The sequence below is a fragment of the Delphinus delphis genome, chromosome 20, assembly GCF_949987515.2.
Source record: "Delphinus delphis chromosome 20, mDelDel1.2, whole genome shotgun sequence".
Taxonomy (NCBI): Eukaryota; Metazoa; Chordata; class Mammalia; order Artiodactyla; family Delphinidae; genus Delphinus; species Delphinus delphis.
The window spans coordinates 41690353-41704057 of NC_082702.1; the positions used below are offsets into that span (position 1 = coordinate 41690353).

Below are 13705 nucleotides of genomic sequence, written 5' to 3' on the forward strand. Positions count from 1 at the left end.
TAAGCCAAAAAGGGCATATGCTGCTCAAATAGCTTTTAGTCCAGTGGCTTCCCATTCTGTCTCCTCTGCCTCTGAGTGTCTGGGACCTAATCTCTAGAATGTTTATATTCTTTTGTCCTCCTTGGTATGAGAGGGAGTCGTGTTTTTTTCTTTGCCTACAGAGGTGAAGAGAGGCCCATATTGCATAGAGACTGGTTCTGGGTAGGGCAGGGTAAAAGAATTCCAGTTCTTTCTGATTTGGATATTTTCTTGCTCTTAAGAGGAATGGCCAGAATTCGACAGTGGGGGTGGAGAGATGTTGCCTTTTAGTATTCCTCACAGTACTTGCCCAAGACTCCCTAAAGGCAGAAGAAATTTTAGGATAGGAAAGGCTAGAAGGTACCTAATGAGTTTATTTTCTACATTCTCATTTCCATTTTCGCTCTCTGTTTCCAGGTTTAGGAAATCTTGACCTTGATTATTCACGTCTTTTCCCCCCATCTAATCTTTTTTTTTTTTTCCCCCATCTAATCTTAATGAATTTCTAAATAAAGTTTCTGTGTCAGATTGACCAGTTGACTCCTCCTTCCGAATTTTTAATTATTTGTGTAGAGTAAATTAGAATAATACAATCTTAGAGCTGGAAGGAACTTTAGAAATAATTTAGTATAATCCTTCATTTTTTTAAATAGACTTTATTTTTTAGAGCAGTTTTAGGTTCACAGAAAAATTGAGTGGGAAGTACAGAGAGTTCCTGTGTATTCTCTGCCCCCACATGTGCACAGCCTCTCCCACTATCAGCATCCCACACTGGACGGTGTATTTGTCATGGTTTGTGAACCTATGTTGACATGTCAATATCGCTGTAAGTCCATAGTTTACATTAAGGTTCACCTTTGATGTGGTACATTCTTTGGGTTTTGACAAATTAATCCCTCATTTTACAGTAAAGGAAACAAAATCCAAAAGATTGTGAAGTGACTTGTCCCAAATCACACTAGTGAGTGACAGTGCTGGTCCCGGGTCCAACATTCCCTTCTCTCTCTCTTTCTCTCACTCTGTTTGGAAAAGATAATATTTGCACATGGTACAAATTTAATAAGTGCCAAAGGCTCTACAGTGAAAAGTTAGTCTCCCTCTCACCTGTGGACCCTCCCTAAAGGCAATCATTCTTTCTGGATGTTTCCATCTCCTGTTGAACTGTGACTTTGAATAACATGCAAAGGAATAAAAAAAGTATCCTTCAAGGATGTGTGAGATTTAAGCATTAGATTTTCTAAATGCTGCAGTTCAGATTCTGTGGTACAGTGTAGTGAAAAGCACTTGGCCTTTTGAGTCAGATGGACCTAGATTGGAATTTGGCTCCAGGGTTGACTATCCATGGGACTTTAGGTGACTTAAATGTGTCACTTGAGTTGTCGGGTGGTTGAATAAGGTAACTTTTGTTAGACTCATTGCATTCTTTCTTTCTTTATTTTCTTAATAAATTTATTTATTTATTTTTGGCTTTGTTGGGTCTTCGTTGCTGCACATGGGCTTTCTCTAGTTGCGGTGAGCGGGGGCTACTCTTCGTTGCGGTGCGCGGGCTCCTCGTTGTGGCTTCTCTTGTTGCAGAGCACAGGCTCTAGGCGTGCTGGCTTCAGTAGTTGTGGCACGTGGGCTCAGTAGTTGTGGCTTGCGGGCTCTAGAGCTCAGGCTCAGTAGTTGTGGCACACAGGCTTAGTTGCTTCACGGCATGTGGGATCTTCCCGGGCCAGGGCTCCAACCTGTGTCCCCTGCATTGGCAGGCAGATTCTTAACCACTGCACCACCAGGGAAGCCCGGGTCATTGCGTTCTTTAAAAGGTGCTCAAACAACTGTCAGTTCCTTTTTGGTTCAGGGAAACTTTTTTTTTAAGACCGTTTTATGCATTATGCTCTGAAAGCATGCACAGTACAAAATACTGTATTAAGTAAAACTTGCCTGGTTCGCTTCTCCTAAGTCTTAATTAAACTCAGTAAGTACATTAGAAGTTCTAGAACACTACTGTCAAAAGGATCACTGGGATATTTTAGAAGGCAGCATTTGACTAGTTTAATCTTTAACTGGGGTAGAATCAAGTTCCAGCCTGTATTGAATTTCAATGTTAGGATTTAGTCAGCTTGATTCTGAATAGGCTCATCATGTTTGTATTTCCATACATGTACATCCCTGCAGAAGATAAGGCCATAAATTAAGAAAACTGTTCCATTCACAGTAGCATCAACAAGAATATTTAGGAATAAACTTAACATTTGCATATGGCTATATATTTTACAAAATATTTTAACGTGAATTATCTTTTTTGTGTGTGTGTGTGTGGTACGCGGGCCTCTCACTGCTGTGGCCTCTCCCGTTGCGGAGCACAGGCTCCGGATGCGCAGGCTTAGCGGCCATGGCTCACGGGCCTAGCCGCTCCGCGGCATGTGGGATCTTCCCACACCAGGGCACGAACCTGTGTCCCCTGCATTGGCAGGCGGACTCTCAACTACTGCGCCACCAGGGAAGCCCTTAACGTGAATTATCTTAATTGGTCCTTATGCTAAAAGCTTAACGCCTACATTATATTATCCATGAGGAAACTGGGACCTAGAGCGGTTTAAATGTCTTATCCCTGTTCACTCATTTAATGTGTGGATTTGGGCAACCACATAGGTGGCAGAAACAAAGTTTACACCCACGTTTCCTGATTCCTGACTTCCCAGTGCTCTTTCGGTGACTTTGCAGCGGTCTCTTAGGGATGTGTTTGACAATATAATGGGAGTCTATGAAATGAGCACATGAGAGCTGCTTTCGGTTTTGTTTGCTTTGAACCAGAAACACGTATTTATTCTTAATACTTTATAAAAATATATATATATATATATGTATATTTGTTTATTTATTTTGGCTGTACCAGGTCTTAGTTGGGGCACGGGATCTTTGTTGTGGCATGCGGGATCTTTAGTTGCAGCATGTGAACTCTTAGTTGCAGCATTCATGCGGGATCTAGTTCCCTGACCAGGGCTTGAACCTGGGCCCCCTGCATTGGGGGCACAGAGTCTTACCCACTGCGCCACCAGGAAGTCCTATTCTTAATACTTTTGACCATTTTGATTCCTCTGGGTTTTTCCTTTCTTCTTAAATTCAAATTTCCAGTCAGTCTTTCCAGAGAAACTCAGTCCTCCAGACACTGAAGACAGATGCTGAACAAGCCAATATAATAAAATCAAATCTTCTATTGTTCAGTCTGCTCTCCCTTCCATGGCTGAAGTTCTGTGATTCTGTTCAGTTAATTTGCATTGATTGATAACTTCTAGCTGCAGCTTTTTTTTTTTAAAGAAAAAATGAAAATAGGGCATTGTAACTTCCCCACAAAAGTAGAACTTTTGAGAAAGTAAACAGCAGTCAGTCTGCTTTGTTCATTCATTTTTTTTTTTCTTTTTGCGTTACGCGGGCCTCTCACTGTTGTGGAAAGAGACTGCACATAAGCAGAGTCCAAAGAAATTCCACAACACTTGGGTGTTAGGGCCCAGAGGCGGGGCAGGCAGGCCCTCCCCTCAGTGGGGCAGGAACAACTTACCTATTGTGCCTTCACTGCTTCTTCAGTCGGTACTGTCACCAGCCTAGTGTGCAGGAAACTGAGAGGAACTAGCCCCAACAGTTTTTTCCGTATGTGGTATGACTTCATTGGAAGATTCTTTTTTTCTGGGGTATTTGGTCATTGTCAGTGCTGGCACCAAGAGATCACAGTGCAGCATTGACTGAATCAGTCCAGCCTCCCATGTCCCTTTATGGGTCACTAAACTCCAGATACAAGTCAATGATGTGGGGCAATCCACATTAAGGGAAAAGTGACCAGATTCCACTTTGGGAGTATAAGCAGCGGGTAATGTTACATGTCAGGTGCAGACCAAACTGTTAACCTGCATCTGAGTTTAATGTGAGGCAAGAGATTAGAAGGAGGGGACTGTCGTTGGAAAGAACTGGCTAAACTGTGACCCTGGAGAGCTACCGGAAGACTTGGTAGAAAGGAGCTATATAAGACTCTCAGTAGGAGGAAGAGGAGGCTGCACAGGAGTGCTGTCCATGGTGCCACTGGGAACTTCAGCCCTACTTGGCAGAGGTCACAGGAATAGGGTCATTAATAGTCTGACAAGCTGGGATCCACTGAATCTGAGGGGCTACAGCAGGGATAAAGTTAGGGATTGAAGAAATAAAAATATTATTATGTACAGCAGGAGGTTAGTATTGGGAGGCCATGGGGTACATGCTTTGCTCTTTTTTACATTGTGGTAAAATAGACATAACATAAAATTAACATTTTAACCATGTTAAAGTGTATAATTCAGTGGCATTTACAGTGTTGTACAGCCATCATCACTGTTGTTCCAGAACTTTTTTCATCACTCCAAATGGAAACCCCATACCCATTAGGCATTCAGTCCTCATTTCTTCCTCCCTTCAGCCCTGACAACTGCTACTCCGCTTTCTTTCTCTATGGATTGTGCATGGATTTTATGTCAGACAGATCTGGGTTCATCCTGGCCCTGTCATTTACTGACAGTTTACCTTTGCTCAACTAACATAGCTTTTCTGATCCTCAGTTTTCCAAAGTTTTAGAATAAGAATAAAATGCTTAACTTGCAAGACTCTTGCGAGAATTGATTGTATATTAAATGTTTAGCTGAATACCTGGTTCATTCTTAAGTGGACATGCAATAAGTGGTAGTTATTGTTTGCTTTATAAAAGCAGTAACAGTGGGATTCCTTTATTATTACTTTTTAATTTATTTTTGGCTGCGTTGGGTCTTTGTTGCTGCGCGTGGGCTTTCTCTAGTTGTGGTGAGCGGGGGCTACTCTTCATGGCGGTGCGTGGTCTTCTCATTGTGGTGGCTTCTCTTGCTGTGGAGTGTGGGCTCCAGGCGTGCAGGCTTCAGTAGTTGTGGCATGCGGCCTCAGCAGTTGTGGCTCGCGGGCTCCAGAGCGCAGGCTCAGTAGTTGTGGTGCACGGGCTTAGTTGCTCTGCGGCATGTGTGAATTTCCCAGACCAGGGCTTGAACCCGTGTCCCCTGCATTGGCAGGTGGATTCTTAACCACTGTGCCACAGGGAGGTCCCCCAGTGGTGTTCCTTTAAATTGTGTACAACTGCGTTTAAACGGCTTATTCACCAAAAACTCAGGTAACACAACTTAATCATCTACTCTTACAGGTGCTGAAGTAGGGAACTTGACTTTTCCCTGCCAGGCTAGTTAAAGAGGTCAGAGACTTATATATTCAAGAACTGATTATGTGTTACAAGCTCTAAAATGCTTTTGGAATTTATAGGAGAAAAGTCATTAATGGTGGTTAGATGCTTAATGAATATTTGAATTAGAGAATGAATGAACAGTTCGACAGTGAAATGATACAGCAGGCCTATGGAAGAGGTAGAACTTGAGCTGGGTCTGTTTAATAAGTACTACTGCCTGTCTTTCATCTATAAAGTGCAAACTTGTCGTTAGGATGCAGAGCAATCCATAAGGTGGATAATAGAACTGGATTTTGATGATTGTTTATAGATGGCCAGTCCAAAATTTTTGGAAATAGATACGCTTCCCTTAAGGATGTTTAAAGAGAAGTAGATTAGGGCTCACTCCAAGGAGGAATTTTAACTATTATTGTTGGAAGGGAGGTGACAATCCTGTATGTGTCAAGCAGAGGCCATTCAAGTTCTTTGAGCTCTCATAGAGAAAACTCATTGATCAGTTTGAGCCAAAGGAGACTTTAAATCTTTCCACTTTGAAAAAAAAAATTTCTCTATTCTTAATCTGTGAACTTAATGGATTATTGGTGAATTGATAAGAGTTATTCTTAATTTCTCCCTCTTTCCACACGCTCTTCCCCTCATCACTCTCTATCCCTTTAAACTTGTTTTTCTTCTAGCACTTGTCACTGTCTGATATTATATATTTGTTTATTTTCTGTCCCCTCACTAGAATGTATGCTCCTTTGAAGCAGATAATTCGTTTCCCACTGTATCCGCAGAACCACAGAGGTGTCTGGCACACAGTTGGCACTCAGTAAACATACGCTGAACCTTTACATAAAAATGAATCACATATGTATATGTATAAATAGCTGTGCAGTTTTTTTGTATTCCTTGTAAGAAAATACAGAAAAGTACAAGAAGAGAATTTAAAAATTGGAGTTTATCAACAACAGCATATACCTCTGAGAAAGGTGCTTGATTTGAATTCATGTTAAAGTTTGAAGTGCTTTAGCCCAGTAAATCATAAAGATTTAGCTTCATTGGTTTGTTTGTTTGTTTGTTTGTTTTTTTGTACTAAAGATGCTGGTAAGGAAGGATGGCTCCTTAGGGATTACCTCTGGAACACACAATCCAGAGGCAAACAGTAGGCCCTTACGTTATCTGGGGAAATCTCTTTTTTACCTCCTGTAATTGGTGATATCATAATTAGCCCCACATATGATTTCTGAACACTGCCATACAGTGCTGCACCTCATTTAGCTGGGCTTATGGAGGTTAGATCATGCACAGGAAGCTGGCTCCTTCGTTATCAGGCTCCACAGAGGAGTTGGGAGGCTTAAGGAGTGTGAAAAATTAGTTTTGATTTAAAGGGACAGGGTTCTCTAGAAAAGCACAGAGATTTTTCCAGCTTGTGCCTCCATGACCTTTAGTTTCCCATAAACATCATTGATTTCTACCTCAATTGTCTTTCTGTAAATTAGAGCCTCTTGACGTTTCCCTTTCCTTGTCCTTTAAAATAGGTCTGCTAATACAGTCTTCGTGAGATAGTTATAATTTCAATGTGCAAACTCTTTAAAAAATCTAACATAGTACCCGGGAGATAAAAATCCCAGCATAGTTTCTGGAACACATATTAAGTGTGTAATCATTGTCAGATCCTCTTTCTTCTTTTATTATTATTATTGTCTATACCATCAAGTTTTAGTTAATTTATTAGAACAGAATTGCATTTTAAAATCCTGTTGTGGGGACTTCCCTGGTGGTCCAGTGGTTAAGAATCCACCTGCCAATGCAGGGGACACGGGTTCAATCCCTGGTCCAGGAAGATCACACATGCCGTGGAGCAACTAAGCCCATGCGCCACAACTACTTAGCCTGTGTTCTAGAGCCCACGAGGCACAACTACTGAGCCCGCATGCTGCAACTACTGAAGCCTGCATGCTCATGCTCTGCAACAAGAGAAGCCACCGCAATGAGAAGACCACGTACCACAATGAAGAGTAGCCCCCGCTCGCTGCAGCTAGAGAAAGCCCACGTGCAGCAACGAAGACCCAACGCAGCCATAAATAAATAAATAAATAACAGTAAGCTTGTAGAATTTTAAAAAATAAAGTGAAGTAAAATCCTATTGTGCTTGATTGGAGTTTTGAATAGCATTTTGGCACTTCATAAGATACTTTAAATTATCCACCTTGAATAATAATAATATTAACATTAATCTTATTATTATTGGTTTGTTTTATTTTTCCTGTTAGATCACAAGCAATGAGAGAGAACAATTCTTGTTCACTTTTATATTCACTACAGTGCTTAGAACAGTACTTTGATTCCAGTAGATTCAGAAGAGTTTGTTGAATCCTTTTGAATCCTTTTTAAAAGGTACAAATAAAACAGTTAACATAGTTATTGTTAATAAACATCAGAATCCTCACACACTTAACCCTGTGAAGCCAGTGCAGATCTAGGTGCACATTTATTGAACTGGAGAGAATAGGACATGCCCATGTGACAGTTACATCTTAAGAATGACAAATCTAGAGCAAGCTGTGTTTTGCTTTGTTTTCTTTCAAATCTAGTCTTAAGCTTTTCTATTTGGTGGTCATTGCTTGTTAGTTTCTAATAGCAGGGCCTTTAGCAGTAAGATAATTATTGTATTGATGAATAATAGGTGAAGAGACTCTTGAGGTAGTCAGAAGTAGGAAAGGAAGGGGTCAGAAAATGGGTTCACCTACCTGGTTCACCCAGCAGCTCTTAAGGCTGCACGCATGAAAGAGCAATGCTCCCTTTTTAGTCTTCCTTTGATGCAGCCTGTCTGCTAATCCCAGATGGTTTCCTTAGGCTTAGAGCTACAATTGTTCACCTCAGGGCTAGAGTGTTGCTTAAGATAAGCCTCCAAGCCCTGCTAATTCGTGTATGGTGTTTGATTCCCATTGCTCCGGCCTCGCACTCAGTGTACCACCATTTCCTTTGCCCTAGGTGTACGTGGTCGGGAATGAACCTTTAACAGTTTTGGTGGATTCCCTGCTTCCTGTCCTGGGAGTGCTCTTTTCTCTCTACTGTTTTACCAAGCACAGTGTGTCTCACATAAGGTAAGCAATCTAGAGAACCTTATTGTTTGTAAATACTGAAGTCTTTCTTGTATGTTGTTCTTATTTTGAATATGACTTATGCCACTTTATAATTTTTTTTTTTCTTTCAAAGTCAGGAGAACATTTGACAGTCCTCTAGAAAAGAAAGAGAGCTTTGCAGATTGCACGGGATTGGATCTAGTGTTTACAATGACTTTCCTCAGCCTCTTAGACATCAGAAATGAAATCTGTTTACACGTATGAACATGCCACTGTTTGATCAGTGAGAAATACTGGAATTACATGTCTAGGGAGGAGGAAATAGAGGTTGGATCATAAATACCTTGTGAGTAGTTAGAAATCAAGCTGGGGAAATCTGGATCTGAATGTGGCACTCTGTAATTTAGGCTTGGATTTGGTGTTAGTGCTGTACAGTGTTGTTGAGAATGAAGGGATTCCTTAGTCATCCAGAAAATAATCTTTTGTATTGGAATTTAAGTAGGACTCATTTTGTATCAGCTCTGTTTTCACAGTGATTTACGTTGTTTCTTCCTCCTTCTAAGACTTTAACTGGAAGTTTGAGATTGACAAATACACACTACTATATATAAAATAGATAATAAGGACCTATTGTATAGCACAAGGAACTCTACTCAATACTCTCTAATGGCCTATATGGGAAAAAAATCTAAAAAAGAGTGGATGTATGTATTTGTATAACTGATTCAGTTGGCTGTACACCTGAAACTAACACAACATCGTAAATCAGATATACTCCAAGAAAAATTAAAAAAAAAAAGATCCTACAGAATTCTGATTTTTGGTGTTTGGAAATCCGCCACATGTAATCTCATATTCAGTAATAGTATCTTCTTCATAGTGTTATTATGAAGACTAACTATGCATTGAAGTGTTTAGCACTGTCCCTGGCAAATAATAAGCTCAATAAATAGTCACTATCATCATTAAGTGATAAAGCGAAGTACTCAGTCTTGCATATTATTTGAAGCTTACATATTGCCTTTAACTCTCTAGCTTTTGGTCAGTCGATCACTGAAGCCCACAGACATGAGGGAAGTGACAAGAGAAAGTGCAGTGGAAGATGGAGGCTATAAATATGTGCATTTGGCTTCAAAACACCATTCCTATAATAACTCTTGTTTTAGTTTTGAAGCCCAAGTCCTCACAGCACTATCATGTCCTCATCAAAGACTGAGAAGGAAGAAGCAAACGTTTATTCCATTCCTGTCCTAGTTGATTGGCACGGATAAGAGGGGATAAGGAATCAGCAAGAATTTGTTGGTGTGCTGTTTCTTGGTCTCCAGTTATTGGTCCCCGTCTTAGATGGTTTGATCACTGTAAACTTTTCTTTCACAGTGCCTGATTCAAAGGCAGTGAGTTCATTTGGAATAAAAAAAAGTCATGTGGGGCTCATGTGTCGTATCAGGGCTGCTTCTACAACCAGAGATTAGTCAGTCACTCACTGAATTTCAGGATATTTGCATTCTGAAATTCACAAGAAGCATAGTTTCCACTCCTGCACTTCAGTAGTACTAGATGATTGTGCCAGCCTTTAGAATGCATGGAACCTGACTTTTATTCTTTCTTTTTTTTATGTTAGCTCGTTAAATGTGTAGAGTAAGATGACAAGCTCATTTATAACTGCTTTTTTCTGCCAGGTCACTTTGCCAAGAGATCTTATTATGGATGCTGGGGAAACTGGAGAGGAAAAAGGCAATTACTAGCCTGAAAGGATTTGCAGGGTTGGACAAAACTGTGCCCTCTCTCCATTCTCTGTGCCACTTTAGAGCTGCCACTCAAGGTGGCATCATGATTACCATCAAAGAGGCCATTTGGTGAGTCCACCCATCCTTTGCTGTCTCTCTTCAGATTTAATTGTACTCGAAAGGCCATTCTGTGACTCGTCCACTAAGGGGCGCTGATAGAAAGGAAACCAGAAACTCAAGCAGCTTGAGGTGCTGCTATTTATTGATATCTCTAAGTGAAATGTGAGCCTTAAATGATCCTCCAGGTTTTTCCTAGATGCTAGCTAATAGGTGCAATTTACTGGAGCCTCACAGCTCTGCATCACAACAAGCCCACTTACTTCACAAAGTCTTTGCCAGTGAATCAGAGTAAAGGGCAGACACATATTCACCCTCAACACCATAACAATCCAGTTCTCCCTCTGACACTCAGAATGGTATATGTGTGTTCAGAGTCAGACTTAATCCTAAGGGAAATTGTCTCAAAGCTCTCTTTTATGGTAATTTTATGATGGGGGTTTGTTTCTCCTAGGGGTTGTTTAGAAGGCGGCTAACAAGTGTTAGTGGAACGGATAATTTTATTTCTCCTACATCTCACAAGTGTATTTTAAATTATTTCTGTTTTCTAGGTGATGTGTAGATGTTATTACCTACGAACATAAGTTCTTGTGGTTTTTTTTGTTTTTTTGTGGTACGTGGGCCTCTCACTGTTGTGGCCTCCCCCGTCGTGGAGCACAGGCTCCGGACGCGCAGGCTCAGTGGCCATGGCTCACGGGCCTAGCCACTCCGCGGCATGTGGGATCTTCCCGGACTGGGGCACGAACCCGTGTCCCCTGCATCGGCAGGCGGACTCTCAACCACTGCGCCACCAGGGAAGCCCCTTAAGTTCTTGTTGATCACAGTCCATGTAATATTTAACTGGTGGCAGCTACTCAGATGTCACATCACATTCAAAGTGCTGCTATTTGTTAAAGTGTTTAAATTTAACTATTTAAGTTCATGGTTAATTTGGTTAAGTTTTAAAACACTTATTCAATATGAGAGTCTTGAGGAAAATAGAAAAAACACATTGATTGAAAACAGAATTATCAGTACAAACTTAAGCTACTAATTTACTGAGAGTTGTTGAGCATTAGTAGGTTTTGCGGTTATAACTATGCCTCCAAACTGAAAGAGCTTAATATTTTTTGGCATGTTTATTTAAAAACCCCTCGGAATAGTTTATCCTGGGACCAATTTAGGGACTAGATAGAGAATTTTATAGTATGTGACTTTTCAGCAGTTCAAACTTATTGCTGTCTTTACAAGTCTTTATGGAAATATGTCAAAATCAATAGTTCTTATTGAAACTACAGTTTCTCTTCTTGGTAGGAAAAAAAGTGAATAGGCAGTGATTGAATGGATCTCCATACACTGCCAGAAGCAATGGATCCTTAACCTGGGGTCTGTACATGGACTTCTCGGAATCTATAATCCCCTTGAAATTATACACAAATTTTTTTATATGCAAACATGGATTCTTTGCTGAAAATAGGGTCCATAGCTTTCATTAGGTATTGAAGACGCTCCATGTCTCCAAAACGTTGACACCATACCAAAGAAATGTGTGTGTATGTTTGTGTGTGTGTGTGTGTGTGTGTGTGTGTGTGATTTTATGATTTGTTCTAAAGATCCTGCTCATGGTGCTAGTCCCCCAAGGGCAGGGTCCATATCACCGCCTGGTCTTTATCACCACTTACCTTTCACTCTACCATTCTGCCCAGCAGCACCAATAATCAATAAGAAGTTTGATTACAGAAACTCTAAAAGAGCAGCTTAGATTTCATGATCTTTGGATCCAGAATTTTTACCTTTCTGGAACTCAATATAACTATTTGGAATTGACTCTTTCATTGAAATTTTAAGAATGAATAAAATAATGCTTCTTAAGGTAGTTGTTGTCATGTCTTTTTTTTTAAAAGAATACTTGAATACAGTACTTCATTTTGACAGTTGGGGTGGTTCACAGAAGCTTAGAAGCTATTTCAGCTTTTCTTCTAACATAAAACGTGGTGGAGATAACATGATTGATCTGAAGGACTCTGGAAGATTCTAGGATAATATAGGAAGTAATTCTAAGCGTAATTTCTAGGTTATTCATTCTACTAAAGGAGTATAAAGGCTATGCTATTAAGTGAAATGGCAGATTGGGACATACTACCCAGTTAGACGGTTTGCCAAATTAACTGTAATAATTGTATTTTCAATGAAATGAAGCAGCATCTGTCATTTTTTTCTCAATTTAATCTGAAAGAAATTATATTCTTTTTTTTTTTAATTAACCACTTTATTTTATTTATTTTTGGTTGTGTTGGGTCTTCGTTGCTGCATGCGGGCTTTCTCTAGTTGCGGCAAGCGGGGGCTACTCTTTGTTGCAGTGCACGGGCTTCTTATTGTGATGGCTTCTCTTGTTGCGGAGCATGGGCTCTAGACGTGCGGGCTTCAGTAGTTGTGGCACATGGGCTCAGTAGTTGTGGCGCACGGGCTTAGTTGCTCCGCGGCATGTGGGATCTTCCCGGACCAGGGATTGAACCTGTGTCCCCGGCATTGGCAGGCAGATTCTTAACACTGCGCCACCAGGGAAGTCCCAGAAATTTTATTCTTTCATCACAAAAGTAATACACGTTCTTTGTATAATACAAAAAAGCATAAAGAGAAAAACAAAAATCAACCGCTATCCTAATCACTGTTTACATTTTAGTGTTTTGGTGTATCTTCTGTACCTTTGTATTTATTTACGTGATGCAGTATAAGAATACTATATATTGGCTTTTATACTTCTCCAATGAATGAAAGCTAGAAGCCATGGTACCTCATGAGAATTTTCTTGAAACTTTTTGCAGAAATCATGGCACTGTTTTTGATAACTTAGCCACATTTTATTACTTGGAAATTTGGCCGCCTCAGTTTTCTGCGCCTTTATGCATTTTCATAACTCAACAATTGGTTCACTGAGATTGACTGAATCTCTTCCTATGAAGATCATGTCTTTTTCCACTTCCCGTAACCCTTAGTGGCTCACTGAAAAAAGGTCCAAGTTCCTTTGAATGGCATCCAAGGCTCTCTGTGATCTGCCCTTGCTTTTCAGCCTTCTCTTTCTCTTCTTTTCTTCAGGAACCAGAATATCTGCATAAACCTATAGTTTAATTCCTCCTTGCTTTTGCAACTTATTGAAATAATAGTAATTCTTCAACGTCCATCTTAAAATGAATCTTCCCCATTTGAGCAAATGACTATGTAGGACATGATAGCCTAGCTTCTGAGAATAAATACCTTTTCAGCATGGAGAAACAGGAAAATAATTTAAACAAATTTTTTAGCTCTTTATAATGATCTACTGTATGTAAATAGCATGTTACTTTAAAAGATTATTAATGGGGTTTCCAAAAAAATAGTTTCTCTGGGTGATAAATCTTACCCTGCATTGCAGTGATGAAGATGAAGATGAAGCCCTATACCAGAAGGTGTCCTCAGAGCAGTGCCAGGTAGAGCACCTTGGGGACTTGCTGTCCCACTGCCAGGAATGTGGTTTGGCAGGTGACTTCTTCATCTTCTGCCTGAAGGTAAGAACTAAGTATAGTTCATGATGAGCTTTATTCTAGGAT

General features: G+C 40.3%; 1 protein-coding gene across 1 annotated transcript in view; it reads left to right on the plus strand.

The window, feature by feature from the left end:
- The window catches only part of TANGO6 (transport and golgi organization 6 homolog), a 176303-nt gene that overhangs the window by 36754 nt on the left and 125844 nt on the right, over positions 1-13705 (plus strand). The window contains exons 8-10 of the mRNA XM_059999336.1: positions 8204-8316; positions 9975-10151; positions 13531-13663. Of these exons, the coding sequence (XP_059855319.1) occupies positions 8204-8316; positions 9975-10151; positions 13531-13663 (423 nt within the window). The remainder of the gene's footprint in view (positions 1-8203; positions 8317-9974; positions 10152-13530; positions 13664-13705) is intronic.